The following is a 16,227-nucleotide window of genomic DNA, read 5'->3' as shown; positions in this document are numbered from 1 at the left end:
ACAAGAAAATGAAATAGTAAATGGTCAAGCAATCATGGGAGGCAAAAATAACCATTGTTTGACTCCAGATGGCATCATTTTGTATCATAAATTTTAAAATGGCTTGATGTCTACATGTTAAATTTAGTTGAATTTTGTCAAGATATTTTTTTTAAAGAAGTTTTTAAATTTTCTTATACTCTAATAATGACAGCTGTATTTGATATATTGTCTGTCAAATTTCTGATTCCCCAAATTCTTTTAGGCAATTTTCTAGAAATGAAGGAATTTTAAGAGCTTTCTGGAAGACCTATTGTTTAAATCATCTGTCCATTAGCACAAGTTTTTAATCACTACTTCTCTTAACCTACTTGTAAGACTGAAACAAAATTTACACACATATTCATCCCAGAGTCCTAAGTAAAAATGGAGCTGCTCAGAAATCCAATATGGCCTACACAGCAGCCATCTTCAAACTCTTGTTACCCTTATTCCTCCTGAATGGATGGTCATATCAACAAAGGGATTTAACTCAAAGCCTCTGTATGATGTCTAATTAGTCAAAAATGGAAACGGTGCCAATCTGATGACCAATATGACCCCTGTGGCAGTCAGCTTATAAATCTTGCTATCAACACTTCTCATGATCTATTCCTTCCTGAAATTAAACCAACCTTAACTTAGTAAACTCAAGCCCCTCTACCCTGAAAAGTGAAAATGATATTTGGTCTCAAAATTTAAGTTTTACATCAAAATATACTATAAGACTGAAATGGAATCTGCTAATCAATATAGTCTTTATGCAGACAACATGAAATCCTAATATCATAGAAACATATCTAAAATATGCCAAGACTATTGATGTTTGTCAAAACATACAAAAATGGAATGTGAAAGAACACCTTAACAAATCTAATGTTTTCATGAAAATAGTGAACCGTAGCAAACCAAAAAACCCCTTTAAACCAAAAATTAATTTGGTCCTGTTGGATTGCAGTTTTGCTGTGCATCCTTTTAAAAAAAATCTGTCAACTGAACAAACGTGTTCTCTATCCAGCTGCTATAATGTACCTGACACGCATACTTCATACCATGTACTGTGTATTATGCCTACTAGACCTAAACTGAATAAAAAAAATTATATTCAAATATTGACTGAATGTACTCAAAAAGGATCCCATCCAAGTTGCAATACAAACAGTTAAGTGTGGGGACAATCTATAAAGAAGCATTGGGAGATGATTTATTACAATCAAAATCACAATGACTTGTGGCCAATTTAATAAATACAATTTGGATACACCAATTGCAGGTCTGCCAATATCCATATTTTGTCCTTCCTGACATATACAATGGACTGATTTTTTGACCATCTATCTATTAAATGCCCCGAACAGATACTGGGGTCTTCTACTAAACCATAAGAAAAACATACTCACAATTGATGAATAATTGTGTCACTGAAACCCATACTCTGACAGTATCTTACACATAAGATGTACACTGTAACAGGTGTGAAATGGCCTTGTGGTAAGCGGTCTAATGTATCCTCTACCATTGCCATGTACATGGGATCTACCTACCCTGCCCCAAACAGGTTTGGACTGGACTATTTAGTTTTATGAATAAAGATGGATTCCCAAACAAACAGATATGTAATTTTCAAATTGGCACAGAAAAGTGAAATAATTTCTTCATAATCCAAAATGTATACTAACAGCTATGGTTCTGTACATAAGCACAGCAAATCAAATTGTAACAAGTTTTGCTGTAACAGCAAACTCAGTACCCCTAGAACTTAAATGATTCTATTCCAAAGCCATGTTAACTGGCACATGTACATATCACTGATATGAAGCTAACAACTGCCATTTAAGAAATAAAAGGAAAGGATGGTATCAGATTGTAAGCATATTTGAAATTCTATATCAGTGTCATGACTTCAAAACTTCTAAAAAACCAAATGTGGAACAGTATTAGAGTTAACTTTCCAAGGTAAGATGATCAGAGGAAGGTATATGTAATGGTTTGCATAACTGATGATAGCTGTTCCTGAGAGAATAGACAACTTACAAAACTCATGGATTTTGTGGAGCTCTGGTTTGTTGACACGTAAAGGTTTTACTGACTGTGTTATGACTATCTATACCATGGTATTCATCAACTTGCCACATGACATGTCTTTCCAAGAGTATATAATTGAATAGAAATGGCAATGCTCTAAGCAGTATGATTATTTAGAGCTCTGGCACCATGATTAACTTGCAGTCAGAATTCGAGTTTCAGGCGATAAGGCAGGTTGTTTCCTTGTAAACCAAATAATTCAATGTTACATAAATTACATTTCGATTTGATCATTTATTTTAGGAAAAAGATGCCAAACTCACTGGGTAGACAAATAAATGGTTGAATACCAGTACCAATTTTCTCTTTGAATATTCGCAAAAGTATTCTAATTTGAATGATCAGATATGTGCTTTGGCTCTTATGTCAACTATTATTGCTAATGGCTTTTGTGTGAATACTCCAGTTAGGTTCTTCATTGTAGCTACCCATTTTAGCTGGAGGATTTGGTGAGATCAAAGTACAGGGAACATAACAAATTTCATACTTTCCAAATGAAGCTAAAAATAAAGCATAATTTAGAAAGTGTGTTGGGCCCTTGAACCAACTGCCACTGGTTACCTGTGTAACAGCATGACCAAATATACTATGATGATACTGAACACATTAAATTGCAGCTATTACTACCATCAGACAAAATAAATTACTTCTGCTTAGTATAGATTTCTGAAGGTGCTTGATCCTCTTCTCAGTTGATCTTCTTGTCACCTCATCTGTCTTCTTGGCTACAGTTTGGAATCTCTACAAACAGAATACAAGAAAAGGAGATGCAGTCCAATCTGTGTATGTGTAAGTAACTAGGACAAATATCAGTGTTCTTATTGTAATATTGTCTAATGATAATGCAAGATGGCATCAAATAGGTCAACTGAATGACTGTGATAGATAGATAAACTGATGAATTGGCAGATGTGATGCAACTGTGAAAAAGGCCCATTCAAAGCACAAGGATAACATTAAGGGAGAACCAAGAGGCACATGTTGGACTGATATTACTCATCTGGTTAACTAATGCATGTTAGTTTGTGGATGCAACATCATACACGTACTGAAACTAAGGAGAGGAAATACACAGAGCAATTAGTTGCAATACTGTCTATTAATCTTGGTAGTGCATATCCTTTGTTTTAGACCATATTGGAAATTAAAACATTGCAGATTCTTTTCTTATGGTTGTAAGTTGTGGGCTTTTTAATATGCTTGCATTTTCTTAAGGACTGAAAATAAATGGATGACACAATGCAGATAATGTCAGTTTTCATTCATGCACGTAAAGTGAGATTACTTTGTTGCATGACTTATAGGGTACCTATATGTCACACATGTAGGATTGGTTGCCAAGGCTTATATTTTTCATTCATTTGTTTTCAGGCTCTGAATAAAACATTTTGGTTTATATTTAGAGAAAAAAATTAATTACTTTGTGAGGTACAAAACATCAGAAATATGATATAAACTTTCTTGACATGAAAAAAGACTCATAATTTAAACAACCAGCACTAACCATGGTTCTTAAATTAAAAACAGTTCATTATCTATCCCTAAAATGTGTGTATATATATACTTTTCTTGATAATCTTTAATATTACAATGTTGATAAGTGAGCCACTTGCACTTGTCCCACCCACAGAATCCTAGTTTTGTTTATCCACAACTAAATGATTGTACAGTTGATCTTTCCTCCAACAATGTTTGTCCCACAACAGTCAGTCAGTAACTTCTGCTCATTTCATGACATGATACACCAAAATTAAATGCTCCTAACTGTTCCAAAAGGAATTATTTTCCTCAATGCTTTACAACAAACATTACACTGTGCTAAAATGGTTTTGTCACTCTTGACTTTATAATGCCAATAAAAAGTTTCCAACCAATTATTGTCCCATTATTTAACCTTTATTTTTATGGGCATTTCCACTGGTTTGTGACAATTGGATACAGCTTCACTTTCCTAATCAGCCTCACTTTCACTACCACATGGATCAGACCTGCGTTACACTATGTGTCATCACTTTAAAAACTTTCCGTTTTACAAATAATCTTAATTTGTTATGCTTGTTTGCTGCAGGGCATTGTTCAAAATTTGTTTTAGTCTCAATCAGTAATAAATGATACATTTCCTTACAATCTGTTAATTTCAAAAAGCCAATAAACTTCACTGTAACATTCTTGAAAATGTCAAAGTTTTTTTGTTTTTTTTCTAGTTTGTCTATTGGGTTCAATTTAGAGATGTTTGATTAAGACGAAAAACTACTCAGCAGTGTGGTCACACTTGGAAATGAGTATCAGCTAATTACTCATGTCCACCTGATACAGACAACAAAGAGCATCAACAGGTGTTAAAATTTGTTTGTTTCTCCTTCACTAATCTGCTTTAATTGACCTGTTTGTGGTCTTGCCTACAATGGGATGTTTTTATGGTCCTGTAAAAACTCAACAACATAAAAGCCCAACAAATGTAAACTTGGATCCACAGGATTCACGCCCGTTGGAAACTGAAAAAGTCCAGGAATGAAAACTGTAGGTCCAGTATGCAGTGCCCCTTCTTTACTGACAGCTCTGCTGACTCTACTCTTTGACCAAGTAGGGGCCATTAGGTCGAACATTTTCCATCTCTGACATGAGCATGCCTTTGATAAAATTGACCACTGACCATCTATGACTATACATAAAATGGATATCAACACTAAACCACCAACCAAATTCATTTTAACAGAATCATCTCAAGGAGTCATCCCTGATGGCACCTCTTCCACAGAATGACTGTCACAATCTGGAATCAAATAGGGCTAAGTTTAGGTGCCAGTCTGCAGAATGACTGTCACAATCTGGAATCAGATAGGACTAAGTTTAGGTGCCAGTCTGCAGAATGACAGGCACAATCTGGAATCAGATAGGGATAAGTTTAGGTGCCAGTCTGCAGAATGACTGGCACAATCTGGAATCAGACAGGGCTAAGGTTAGGTGCCAGTCTCTGATGTAAATAAATGATGTCCTCACTTCCATCAACAGCAACACTCAGCTATTTGCTGATGGTGTCATTGTTTAAATAACCATTTCTTAAACAATGATTGCAGATCCTCACAAATCAATTTAAACAATTGAGAAAATTAAAATCTGGTCAATGCAAGGCTTCAATCCTGACAAATGTGATGGTAATAGAATTACAAAACAGATGAAACTAACCATATTTATCTATAATATAAATGGTATCACAGTGATATCCTCAGAGTCAGTCTTGCATTTGATAATGCCTATTGTTGTGTATATCTATATTGTGTCTTTAACATTTTGGTGAGCGACTGTATATTGCTTATGAGCTATAAAAAATAGGTGTTTACAAGTTTTAAAATCAATCTTATTAATGAACCTGCTGACAAGTTTTGGGGTAATTTCCCACTGGATGGTTGAGTCAGGTGGATTCTGTTGCAGTGTAGAGATGTATTGTGAAATATGCCCCATGGGAGGTATTATGACATACATCAAGTAGGAAAATATTGTGACATAGATCAATTAGGAAAATATTGCGACATAGATCAAGTAGGAAAATATTGCGACATAGATCAAGTAGGAAAATATTGCAACATAGATCAAGTAGGAAAATATTGTGATACAGATCAAGTAGGAAAATATTGTGACATAGATCAAGTAGGAAAATATTGTGACATAGAGACATAGTGTGTATATAAGGATGAATAAAGTTGACAATTATTTCATTCCTATTTCCTATGTTCTTGTTTTAAAATCAATCTGCAGAATGGGTTTAATGTTGTATTTAGATATAATTTGAGACGGCTCATTTGTTTAGATTATTGACTGGAATCCAAAAGTACTCACTGACTCAGGACTAAATTAGCAACATTTCTGGTTAACCATGAATTCATTCAAAGGAGTTTTGGAAAATTTCATTGCCATACACAAGACTGCTGGTACATCAGCATATCCGAGGAAGTGGAATTCATTTGGAACATTCTAATCTTTGGGACTTATGATGGAATTTTTAGGATTATTTTTGATATAATTCACAATATTTTAAGTTCCTCTTAAATTTTCATGTTATAACTCAGACAATTAAATTATTTGTTAAGTTTTACACAACTTGCTGGTTTTACTTCTTTCTTTCTAATTACCGGCACCTATTTTATGACCATAGAGTCATAACACTATCTCCACAGAGTTCTTGGAAAAGTACATTAATAATATTTTCTAATAGTGCCAAAAAAGCTAATATTGATCAAAGGGAAACATCCAAAGAAATAAAACAAAGATGAGAGAAATGAGAAAGTATAGGAAAAACCTTTTAAAATACTCATTGACTGTTTCTGATAATTGGCAAAAGAAATATATCCACCAAATTAAAAAAATGAAACATACAGCTATTTCCATTTTTAACAACTTACAATCAGACTAGCTGTATAAGATCAGCCCTCAAATGCCATATTTTACTATTATTTTGACTTATTGCCATATTTTACTATTATTTTGACTTATTGCCCTATTTTACTATTATTTTGATTTATTGCCCTATTTTACTATTATTTTGACTTATTGCCATATTTTACTATTATTTTGACTTATTGCCATATTTTACTATTATTTTGACTTATTGCCATATTTTACTATTATTTTGACTTAATGCCATATTTTACTATTATTTTGACTTATTGCCATATTTTACTATTATTTTGACTTAATGCCATATTTTACTATTATTTTGACTTAATGCCATATTTTACTATTATTTTGATTTATTGCCCTATTTTACTATTATTTTGACTTATTGCCATATTTTACTATTATTTTGACTTATTGCCATATTTTACTATTATTTTGACTTATTGCCATATTTTACTATTATTTTGACTTAATGCCATATTTTACTATTATTTTGACTTATTGCCATATTTTACTATTATTTTGACTTATTGCCATATTTTACTATTATTTTGACTTAATGCCATATTTTACTATTATTTTGACTTATTGCCATATTTTACTATTATTTTGACTTAATGCCATATTTTACTATTATTTTGACTTAATGCCATATTTTACTATTATTTTGATTTATTGCCCTATTTTACTATTATTTTGACTTATTGCCATATTTTACTATTATTTTGACTTATTGCCATATTTTACTATTATTTTGACTTATTGCCATATTTTACTATTATTTTGACTTAATGCCATATTTTACTATTATTTTGACTTAATGCCATATTTTACTATTATTTTGACTTATTGCTGCTATACTTTTCAAACAGAATGACCTAAAAATACCTAACTTTGACTGATTTTCAATGTTTATTGTCCCTTCAAAATAGCCAGCTACCATTTATGATTCTGATTTCATTATAAGCAATATTTTCTGCAGGTCCTGATGTAAACTAGAATTAAACATTTTCATTTTCTGAATCTTGCAATCTTTTTTTAAATCAACTTGGAAATTAGACAGTAAATTTGCAGATGCACAATGGTCTTTCTTTTAAATATCAACCAAGTTTCATAAGCAGTTCAGGCGTAGAATGATCCAACTAATAGACAAACTTAATCTTTCAACTCCTACTGCCAGATGTAAAGTGTATTCTCTCTACATGTTTTATTAAATTAGAAACAAAATGGTCTGAACATATTTTTCCCTCCTCCATCTCATGATAAATATAAGTACACTATTACCAACTCCAAAACATACTCAAACACTATTCCCCAGAATCAATAGAATCTGAACAGCCTATTTCCTGTGCCTGTAATATGTCCACATCTTCAGTCCTGGTAAATACCACTAAATAATACTGTACGAAGCGCACTAAGAGATGCTAAGTACTTCAAATTGGCACTAAGTAGTCATCAAAGCATTTATTAAAGAAAATACAATGACAATTCTGATTATTTATATGGATAAAAGTTCTTTATATCATGATACCTGCACCTCAAAAATCAAGAAAGACAATTCTTGTGTGCAGTGTGCTAAGACTGCAAGCATCATCATTCATCATCTGTGGGAGTTATTTATTGATCTGATACTTCCTTGAAGAAGATTATATGTTCCATACGTATACATTAGAAATTAGAGACACAGTTAGTGAGACTTTGTTGCATCCAAAATATTTTACAGTCAATACATAACGACCAAACTAAGTCAGTGAAACATAGTAAGTAAATATGATTATTTCAAGTATGAAATTTTTGGCTAAACAACCAACAGTGATAAAGTACAATTTATTCATATTAAATGTAAAAGAACTAATAGTCTTTTTTTAATTACAGCACTCTAATACAGCAAATCAGCTGTGATTAAATGTTCTTCAATCACACAGGAGTTTTTCTGGCATCATTTTCTGCACAGTAATCAGACCATGACTAGATGTCCTTTAATCCCACCGAAGTGAGTTTTTAGTCATATGGCTTTATTGCTGATGTTATTAACTAATGCAATACTGTATACATTACACAATGAGTCACAACAAATATTATTTTCTATGACATAGGCAATCCTAATACATATATACACATAATAATGATCTTCAATATCTTTCTAAATGTCTTTTCTGCTTTAATTACATTACAATCTTTTTATATATATATTTTTAGAGATGGTCAGAATAAAGTTTTGATAACCAGTTCTGGTACCTCATGGTTCTGGACAATTCTATACCAAGTTGCACTTCATTAATTTATTTTCTAAGCATTTTCGTTCTTGTGGACTTAACTTGCATCTTTTGGTTCAGCTTTGTGAAGATGTTTTGTGAATTTTTAACAGTATACTGGCCATCAGAAGAGATGACATTCTCTGGTTTTTCTTCGTCTGTTTCTGTTCTTTCTTTGGTTGTTTTTTTTTTGTATTTTGTCAACCATGTGCTGTGTTGTTTTGTCCTTTATATATTTATTACAGTTTAATTTTTGTCTTCGGAAATGTCATATCAGTGGTATTAGTCATGGCTTTCTCATCATCAGTACCAATCATCAATTATATTTTAGTCAAGTCCAACTCTAAATTTCCCTTCAGGCCTGCAAAAATACTGTAGTAAGAAGTTTCACTATCCAGTCTAATATTATAGGTCTCAACATTATAGGTGGTTCCACTGATTCTCTTCTGACAACATTATGTTTCTCAATAAACAAGTATCATAACACAGCATGAAAGTTCTGTCAATTCTGATTATGCCAACATTAGAATGCAGAAAGGCTCATAAGTCATTAAGTTGTTCTACTGTTGTTGTTGTTGTTGTTGCATGGTTTAACGCCATTTTTCAGCACAAGATAGGCTATACATGGCAGCCAGTATAATTGGTGGAGAAAGAACCCTGAAAAACCCCGGGAAGAGCCACCGACCCATGAGAAGCTACTGGCGGGCTTTCTCACGTACCCACGTTAGCCGAGCCTGAGACTTGAACTCACACAGACAGAGGTGAGATGGCAGTGATCCGTAACGGTGAGCGTTTTAGACCATTCGGCCACTCCGGGCTCCTGTTCTACTATATAACAACCGATAATTGTTTTTAGTAGACCACTGCGCTTTATGATTTCAGCTACATAAGAATGTGCAAAGAGTTGCTGCAGCATTTTCAATATTTCATCAGCTTTATTTCTTTACCTTTGGTGCCTCCTCATCCTTATTATTTCTGAAAGTTCTGAAACTGCTGTACATTTCTTGGAATGTCTAAAAAGTTATGTAATTCTTTTTGCATCCTTTTTTTATGTGTCTACCACAGTTTGATGCTTGACACTTTGTTGTCTTATAACCTGTATTGTGTTGGGTTTGGATTTGGGGTAGGGTCCGAATCAACCTTTGAGTCATGGTGTGGTGGGGGACTGCATGCTTTGTCGTATTGGCCATGATACCCTACAACTGTAATGAACCTGCAGGGCTAAAAATGTGCTTTCTGTAGTTTGTGTTTCTTTTCAGTGCTGCATAATATTGGTGCAAAGTGATTACAGCATCTGGAAGTGGTTGAGGTGTTAAGCTTTTAAAGCTGTATAAATGTATATGAGTTATCATGTCAAAATTCAGTTAACAGTGGTAGGGAAATATCACATGTCTTGACATACCTATGTCTTCTTTTATATAACATATAAAATATAAAACAAGAGTGACTTGAGTAATATGTAAACTACATAAAAACAATTGACATGATGTTTAAAGCTTTTTATCATCAGACAACTAATGTGTAACAACCATTTAATTCTATTGTGTAAAACAATTTATTTATGATAATATAAGTATAATTACATCATTAGTTCCATGTAAAAATATATCTCTGTTATACACATGTTTATCTACTTTTGAGATAATTTGTACTCCTCATTTGTGACTTGAGCTGAATAACCACTGTAACAAGAAGTATTCAGTAAGTGTAAGTAGAATAAGTGAAATGGGGATGTGTAAGAGACTCGTGTTTTAGTTTGTTAAACAATTACCTCCTCCAGTCGATGGAATCCTTAGGCATGGTCACAATCAGTCATTCTGATCTTTACCATCGTACAGCTTATTAAATTTGCAAAGAGACAGTATTTTAGAATTATTGTAGGACTGAAAGTCTTCATCCCACAAATATTCACAATACGAATGATACCACTGAAAGATTCACAAAGAATGCAGGCAGAAATTCAATTTGCATGAATGAACTTCATGTCCAAAATGCAGCTCTACTAGTTGAGGTAATTTTTTGACGTTTAGAAGGCATTGTGCAATGCAAGTTTTGTTCTTTATCAACTGAGAGTAAAATGGCCTAATATCCCAGTCTATGTTTGCATACAATCATGTTTGGTTTATCAAAACTGAGTAACCAAAACAATTTCCCACGGTCTTGTTTGAAATAATTATTTTAATTTGATTCTTTCAGCTTCATAAGATCCTTGAGCAAACCAATCAGCATGTAATTAAAAAAGCTTTCCATCATTTACTGCAAGAGGTGACAAATAACAACACCTCTTGCCCTTGATAATATGGGGGTTATTGTCCAGATGGGATTAAAAGGTATGCCTCTGACAATGGGTCAAAGATGTTGGCGTTCAGTAATGTGACAATCAACACATGCACTATTGCTTTTAATCATGATGATTATGCATAATTTTCTTAATTAACGATAAATTCAAAAAAGTTTGTTTTTTATATATGACACTTGTGAATATTCAACGACTAGCATGTGATCAATTCCGGCAAATTTTAATTCATATTAATATATTTTGAATATCTAGAAGAAAATAAGTGTAGAATAGGTTTTTATTACCTTCTTATTAAAAATGTGTAAATTTTCACATAGTAATTCCTCAAAACATTCCTAATCTATTACATTTTGATAAAAACTAATGTTTAAATTTTAAAACAAGACCTCATTTATTTGTAAAGATACAGATTACAAAAAACAGGTTTCCTTTTATTTAATCACTGGTATTTAAATCAAAGAAGCATAAACCGTAATATGTAAAGGTTTGTCTTTTGTGAAGCTTGCCTGTCACTCTAATTGACTATTTATGAAAACTAACAGTGATTAGCAGAATTCTTAAATAATGCTTCGATGACTACTTAATGTCACTTTGTAGCACCTGGATCCTCTCACCTTTAAAAGCTGGTCTTCAGTGATCCAATCTCTACTCCACAGACTCATTATTTAATTATTTCATGCATCTTTCACCTTTCATGTAATCCATCCTTCTCCTTCCATATTACTTAAGCACCCTTTATCTTGACCCTGACTGCATGGTTTTGATCACTTCCAGTACAGGTCAAATTCAAGCTAGGACGTATATTTTTCTCTTTAATCTGATCAATTTCAAAAGCCACAAATTCCATCTCTATGCTTCTGATCGTGCACACCAAGTAACACTATGTCAAGGAATGAAGGATGGAGTGAAAAAAGAGATCATAAACATAAATGCTCAAAGTAGTAAACTCCCAAATATCAAATATACAGAATACACCCAACTCTCGTCCTCCCAAGAAACAAGTCATTTCTTGGAAGATGGAACCAGGAGTCATAGGTGGTCATATAGTTGCTAACAGTTTACCTATAAATGATAAGTGTACTTTGAGTTTTTATATATTGTACATATATTATTTTTTACTGGTAATTTTATAAGCAACGATATGAATCACTATGCCTAGACTGGACTGTCATATGTCCTCTTTTTCCTAGACATATCTTCCATTTTCACTCCTTAAATTTCTGGCCAGCCGGGCTTTTGTAAATATCGAAAAATGTCTGATATTTTGCCCTGATTTTTCTTTATCACAAATTTACATGTTAATTTAGAACCTGACTGAAGAAGAACTGGGATAAGAAATAGCACGCAGTACACACCTCACAGTATCTTAGATAATATATATTCACGAGGTATACTCACTGTGACATGTTTATGCTCATGTTGTATGTATGTATGTACATGGCACGCATCCTTCTCTGGCTGGTAATGTCTCAGAAGCCATACTGATGGAGACCCAATGTGGCTTCAGACCAGATTGGAGCATTGATACAAATACAGGAAAAGTGCACTGAATAAAACATGAACTTCTACAGTGTCTTCACAGACCTCACAAAGGCCTTCGATACGGTCAACAGGGATGCACTATGGGTCATCTTAGCATGACTCTTTTGCCCTAGGAAGTTCATTAAGATGATCCAACTTTTCCACAATGGACTGATAGGACTCCTTCTCTACAACGGGGATGTCTCCAAGCCATATAACATTTCTAACAGTGTGAAGCAGGGTTGCGTTCTTACCCCATTATTATTCAAACTATACTTTACACTGTTTCCTGAACCATGCTACATGTGATCTCCAGAAAGGATTATACACAAAGTACAGACTGGATGGCTCTCTCTTTCGACCTTCGCTAACTGAATGCTCGGTCCAAAACAATGGAGAAACTTATTCATGAAGCACTTTTTGCGGATGACTGTGCTCTCAAGGCACACACAGAAGCAGATCTCCAGATCATCGTTACTTGCTTGGCAAAAGCCTCGAGACTCTTCGGACTCACTATTAGTCTGAACAAGACAGAGGTACTTCACCAACCTGTCCAAGGCACCATAGCTCGTCCCCAGATTGTGTCTACTGAAGACCAAACTGTCCACCAAAATAAAGGTATATAAAGCAGTTGTGCTAACAAGCATCCTTTCTGGACAACATACAAGAAGCACATCAAGCAACTTGAGCGCTTCCACATGAGAGCCCTTCACTAGATTATGAGCGTCAGATGGCAAGACAGAGTGATGAACCTAGAAGTGTTGGATAGAGCAGGCTTAACCAGTATCGAAGCAATTTTCATGAGAGCCCAACTCTGGTGCACAGGTCAAGTTATGGAGGAGTCTTGAATGCCACGTCAGATTTTGTCTGGAGCTCTATCTAGTGCACACAGAAAAATTGGTTGCTCAAAGAAAAGATTCAATGACTCCATAAAGGACAGCCTGAGATGTTGTTTAATATCTGTGGCAAACCTCGAGTCCTGCGCCAAGGATAGACCTGGCTGGCGTGCAGCTGTTAGTAAATGGGTACAAAACCTTCAAGGATGCCACAAAACGAAAGTCGCTGCTGCCAGGGAAAGCAGGATGGCCTCAACATCAAGAACCCATGCCTCCAGTGTTCCAGGACATCGCATCGGACTCATCAGCCACATAAGGACCCATCAGCGAAGAGCAGCACAGGAATGACTTCATCGAGCCCAATGGTCAACCAACAACAATGTATGTGTGTGTGTGTGTGTATGTATGTATGTATGTATAAAATGTGTGTTGGTAGATACTGATACAGACACCCACTCTTCCGTGTTCTTCTGTTTTTTCTTCTTCTCTTTTTTTTTTTTTCTTCTTCTTTTTGCAAGTTCAAATATGATTTTTAAAGTGTGATTGTTGTGGATCAGTTTTAAGCCTAGTCCTACAATATAAGACATATCAGATGTTGGTTTTGGTTTAGTGCCTTACGCCCAAAACATAAATATCAGCGTCAAGGTCTTACATGTAGGACTATTTTAAGCCCTTAGAATTAAGTGTGGCAATATTCTTTACCTCCCATAATTTTTGTGACACAACACTTGGTCTTTTCAGCTGTAATGAAGAGTCAGCTTTCTCCGACGAATCAACCCCTGACACATGTGTATCTTCAGTTTTTGTATTATCTTCTGCTTCTGTCAAAGGTGGTGGAATCCTGCAGTACATAGTCGCTTATACTCGAAATTACGTTACTCATATAGATTCATTTGAGGTACTACTTCACTCATCGATAGCATTTTGGTATAATAAATAACTCCAGCTCTGGACCGTTACCGAACACAGTCACTTAAGAAAAAAAAAAAAACAACAACAACAATAATAATAATAATAATAATAATAATAATAATAAAAATTATAATAATAATAATAATAATAATAATAAACATATGGACATAGACCACAATTAATTTTACTATATGTTCTCTACATTTGTTTCTCAATACTGACCTTTCCACTGTATGGCAATCAATACAAATCATATGTTAATCTAAAATACCTTCAAAGATGACTTCACGGTGAAGTTCTTGTCAAAAGTTGACCATCATTTTTTGGAGAGGCTGGACTGTCAACAGAGCAGCATGTAAACAGAACACAGATTTCACTTCCGGATCATCACCAAGGCCTTATTACTCACTGTGCACTGTCGCCGAAATACGCACGGAAAACCACGCCCTGAGCTCATATTCTCAAGAATAAACAATTACCTTTAAATCCCTATCAAAAATGCATAAATATAACTTTTCTATCACCACCAAGAGAGGAAAAATGTTCTAAAAATAGACTAGAACTACAGAAGTACTAATAGTTTAGTAAAATTCACAAATAATTTATTTACCAAGAATTCAAAGTATTGTGAGTTAAATAAAATATAATCATAAATATTCTATCACAAGTCGAAAAGTATAGACTGCTCAGATTTAATCCAAATAGTCATGAATGTCTTGATGTATCAAAATTATATAAGCCAGAATGTCGTTGGATGAGTCCTCAATAATAGGAAAGTAGTGCTTTAATCAAAAGAGTCAATTTTGTAATTCCAGTGAATAATTTGAAGAACACAACTATAAGTGACCCCATAGACTTATAAAAAACAGTAATGAATATTTTATTGACCTTGTCTCTAAGTAGTGAATAGGGGCACTAGGGCCTCAATGGGACTTAGCATTAAAAACACCCCTGGGCAAATATAGCCTCAATGGAAATTTAACATGGAGAAAAATCGTGGGCAAATATAGCCTCAAGGGAAATTAACATGAAGAAAACAAAAATCGTGGGCAAACCTAGCCTCAAGGGGAATTGAACATGGGGGGGGAATAAAGTGTGGGTCTATTTAGGGACAAGGGGGCAATTGAACATGGGATTTTTTTTTTTTTTAAAAATTGTTTTTAAAAAAAGGGGTAGGCAATTGAAAAGTCATTCTCTTTTCGAGAAATATGGGTGGCCCTGAAAAGGGCCTTTGGGTTTATGTTAATATGCCCTTAACATAAAGGGCATCTGCGGCATCTTCTTGTCCTCAAGCTGCGTCTTACTCGAGGGCCATAAATCAGTGTCCTCTTGAGGCAACCTTGTCTTTCTACGTATACTCTTCGTATCCACAGACTGGTGTCTGACTTGTCGACAACGGTCCACTTGGACCGGACATACATGAGCATGTCCGTCCTAAACATCATGGAAGACACAAGGGTGGATGATTCGACTGTGGTCCACATCTTGAGGCGACGAGAACAGGTGAATCAATGCAGTGAACTGCGCTTATTTATAGGTAGAGGAAGGATTGAAACGGATTGAGTTCATTCACCAATCCAAACACGCGTGACAAAATTCAGTCAGCCCGCATCCAATCCGAAGAGAACAGTCTGTGACGTCATGTGGTCTATATAGATTCGCTAGCGCTTGTGTGGAGTCAATCTATGCGACAGTGATTCAACATGACGGAAACTCAGAAAACGATTCATTGGGGTGCACCAGCAGGGGAGACTGACCAAGGGAACCCGGACTTACTTTCAGAAGAGGTAAATTGGGATTTTGTGGATTTTCTTACCTCGCAAGAATTTGTTCCGGAACCTTCGTTACCTTCTTCATTACCGCAAGTGGAGAATTTTAGACAGAGACAGAAAGAAGAATTGGAGAA

General features: G+C 34.5%; 1 protein-coding gene across 2 annotated transcripts in view; it reads right to left on the bottom strand.

Annotated features, from left to right (window-relative positions):
* The window catches only part of LOC149795543 (uncharacterized), a 231,708-nt gene extending 217,399 nt beyond the window's left edge, over positions 1–14,309 (bottom strand). Inside the window, exons 1-2 of one of the 2 annotated variants that reach the window (XM_089965369.1) lie at positions 14,112–14,309; positions 2,751–2,844 (exon numbers count right to left, since the gene is read on the bottom strand). In XM_089965369.1, coding sequence (XP_089821495.1) covers positions 2,751–2,844; positions 14,112–14,261 — 244 coding nt within the window. In that variant the 5' untranslated portion in view covers positions 14,262–14,309. The remainder of the gene's footprint in view (positions 1–2,750; positions 2,845–14,111) is intronic. The other variant, XM_089965368.1, reaches the window with a different exon arrangement.
* Between the last annotated feature and the right edge of the window lie 1,918 nt (positions 14,310–16,227).

This window comes from Sinohyriopsis cumingii, chromosome 7 (genome assembly GCF_028554795.1).
Source record: "Sinohyriopsis cumingii isolate HCF-2022 chromosome 7, ASM2855479v2, whole genome shotgun sequence".
In the NCBI taxonomy this organism is placed as follows: Eukaryota; Metazoa; Mollusca; class Bivalvia; order Unionida; family Unionidae; genus Sinohyriopsis; species Sinohyriopsis cumingii.
Note: the sequence above shows the minus strand (reverse complement) of the source record. Positions and strands in the feature narration are given on the sequence as shown.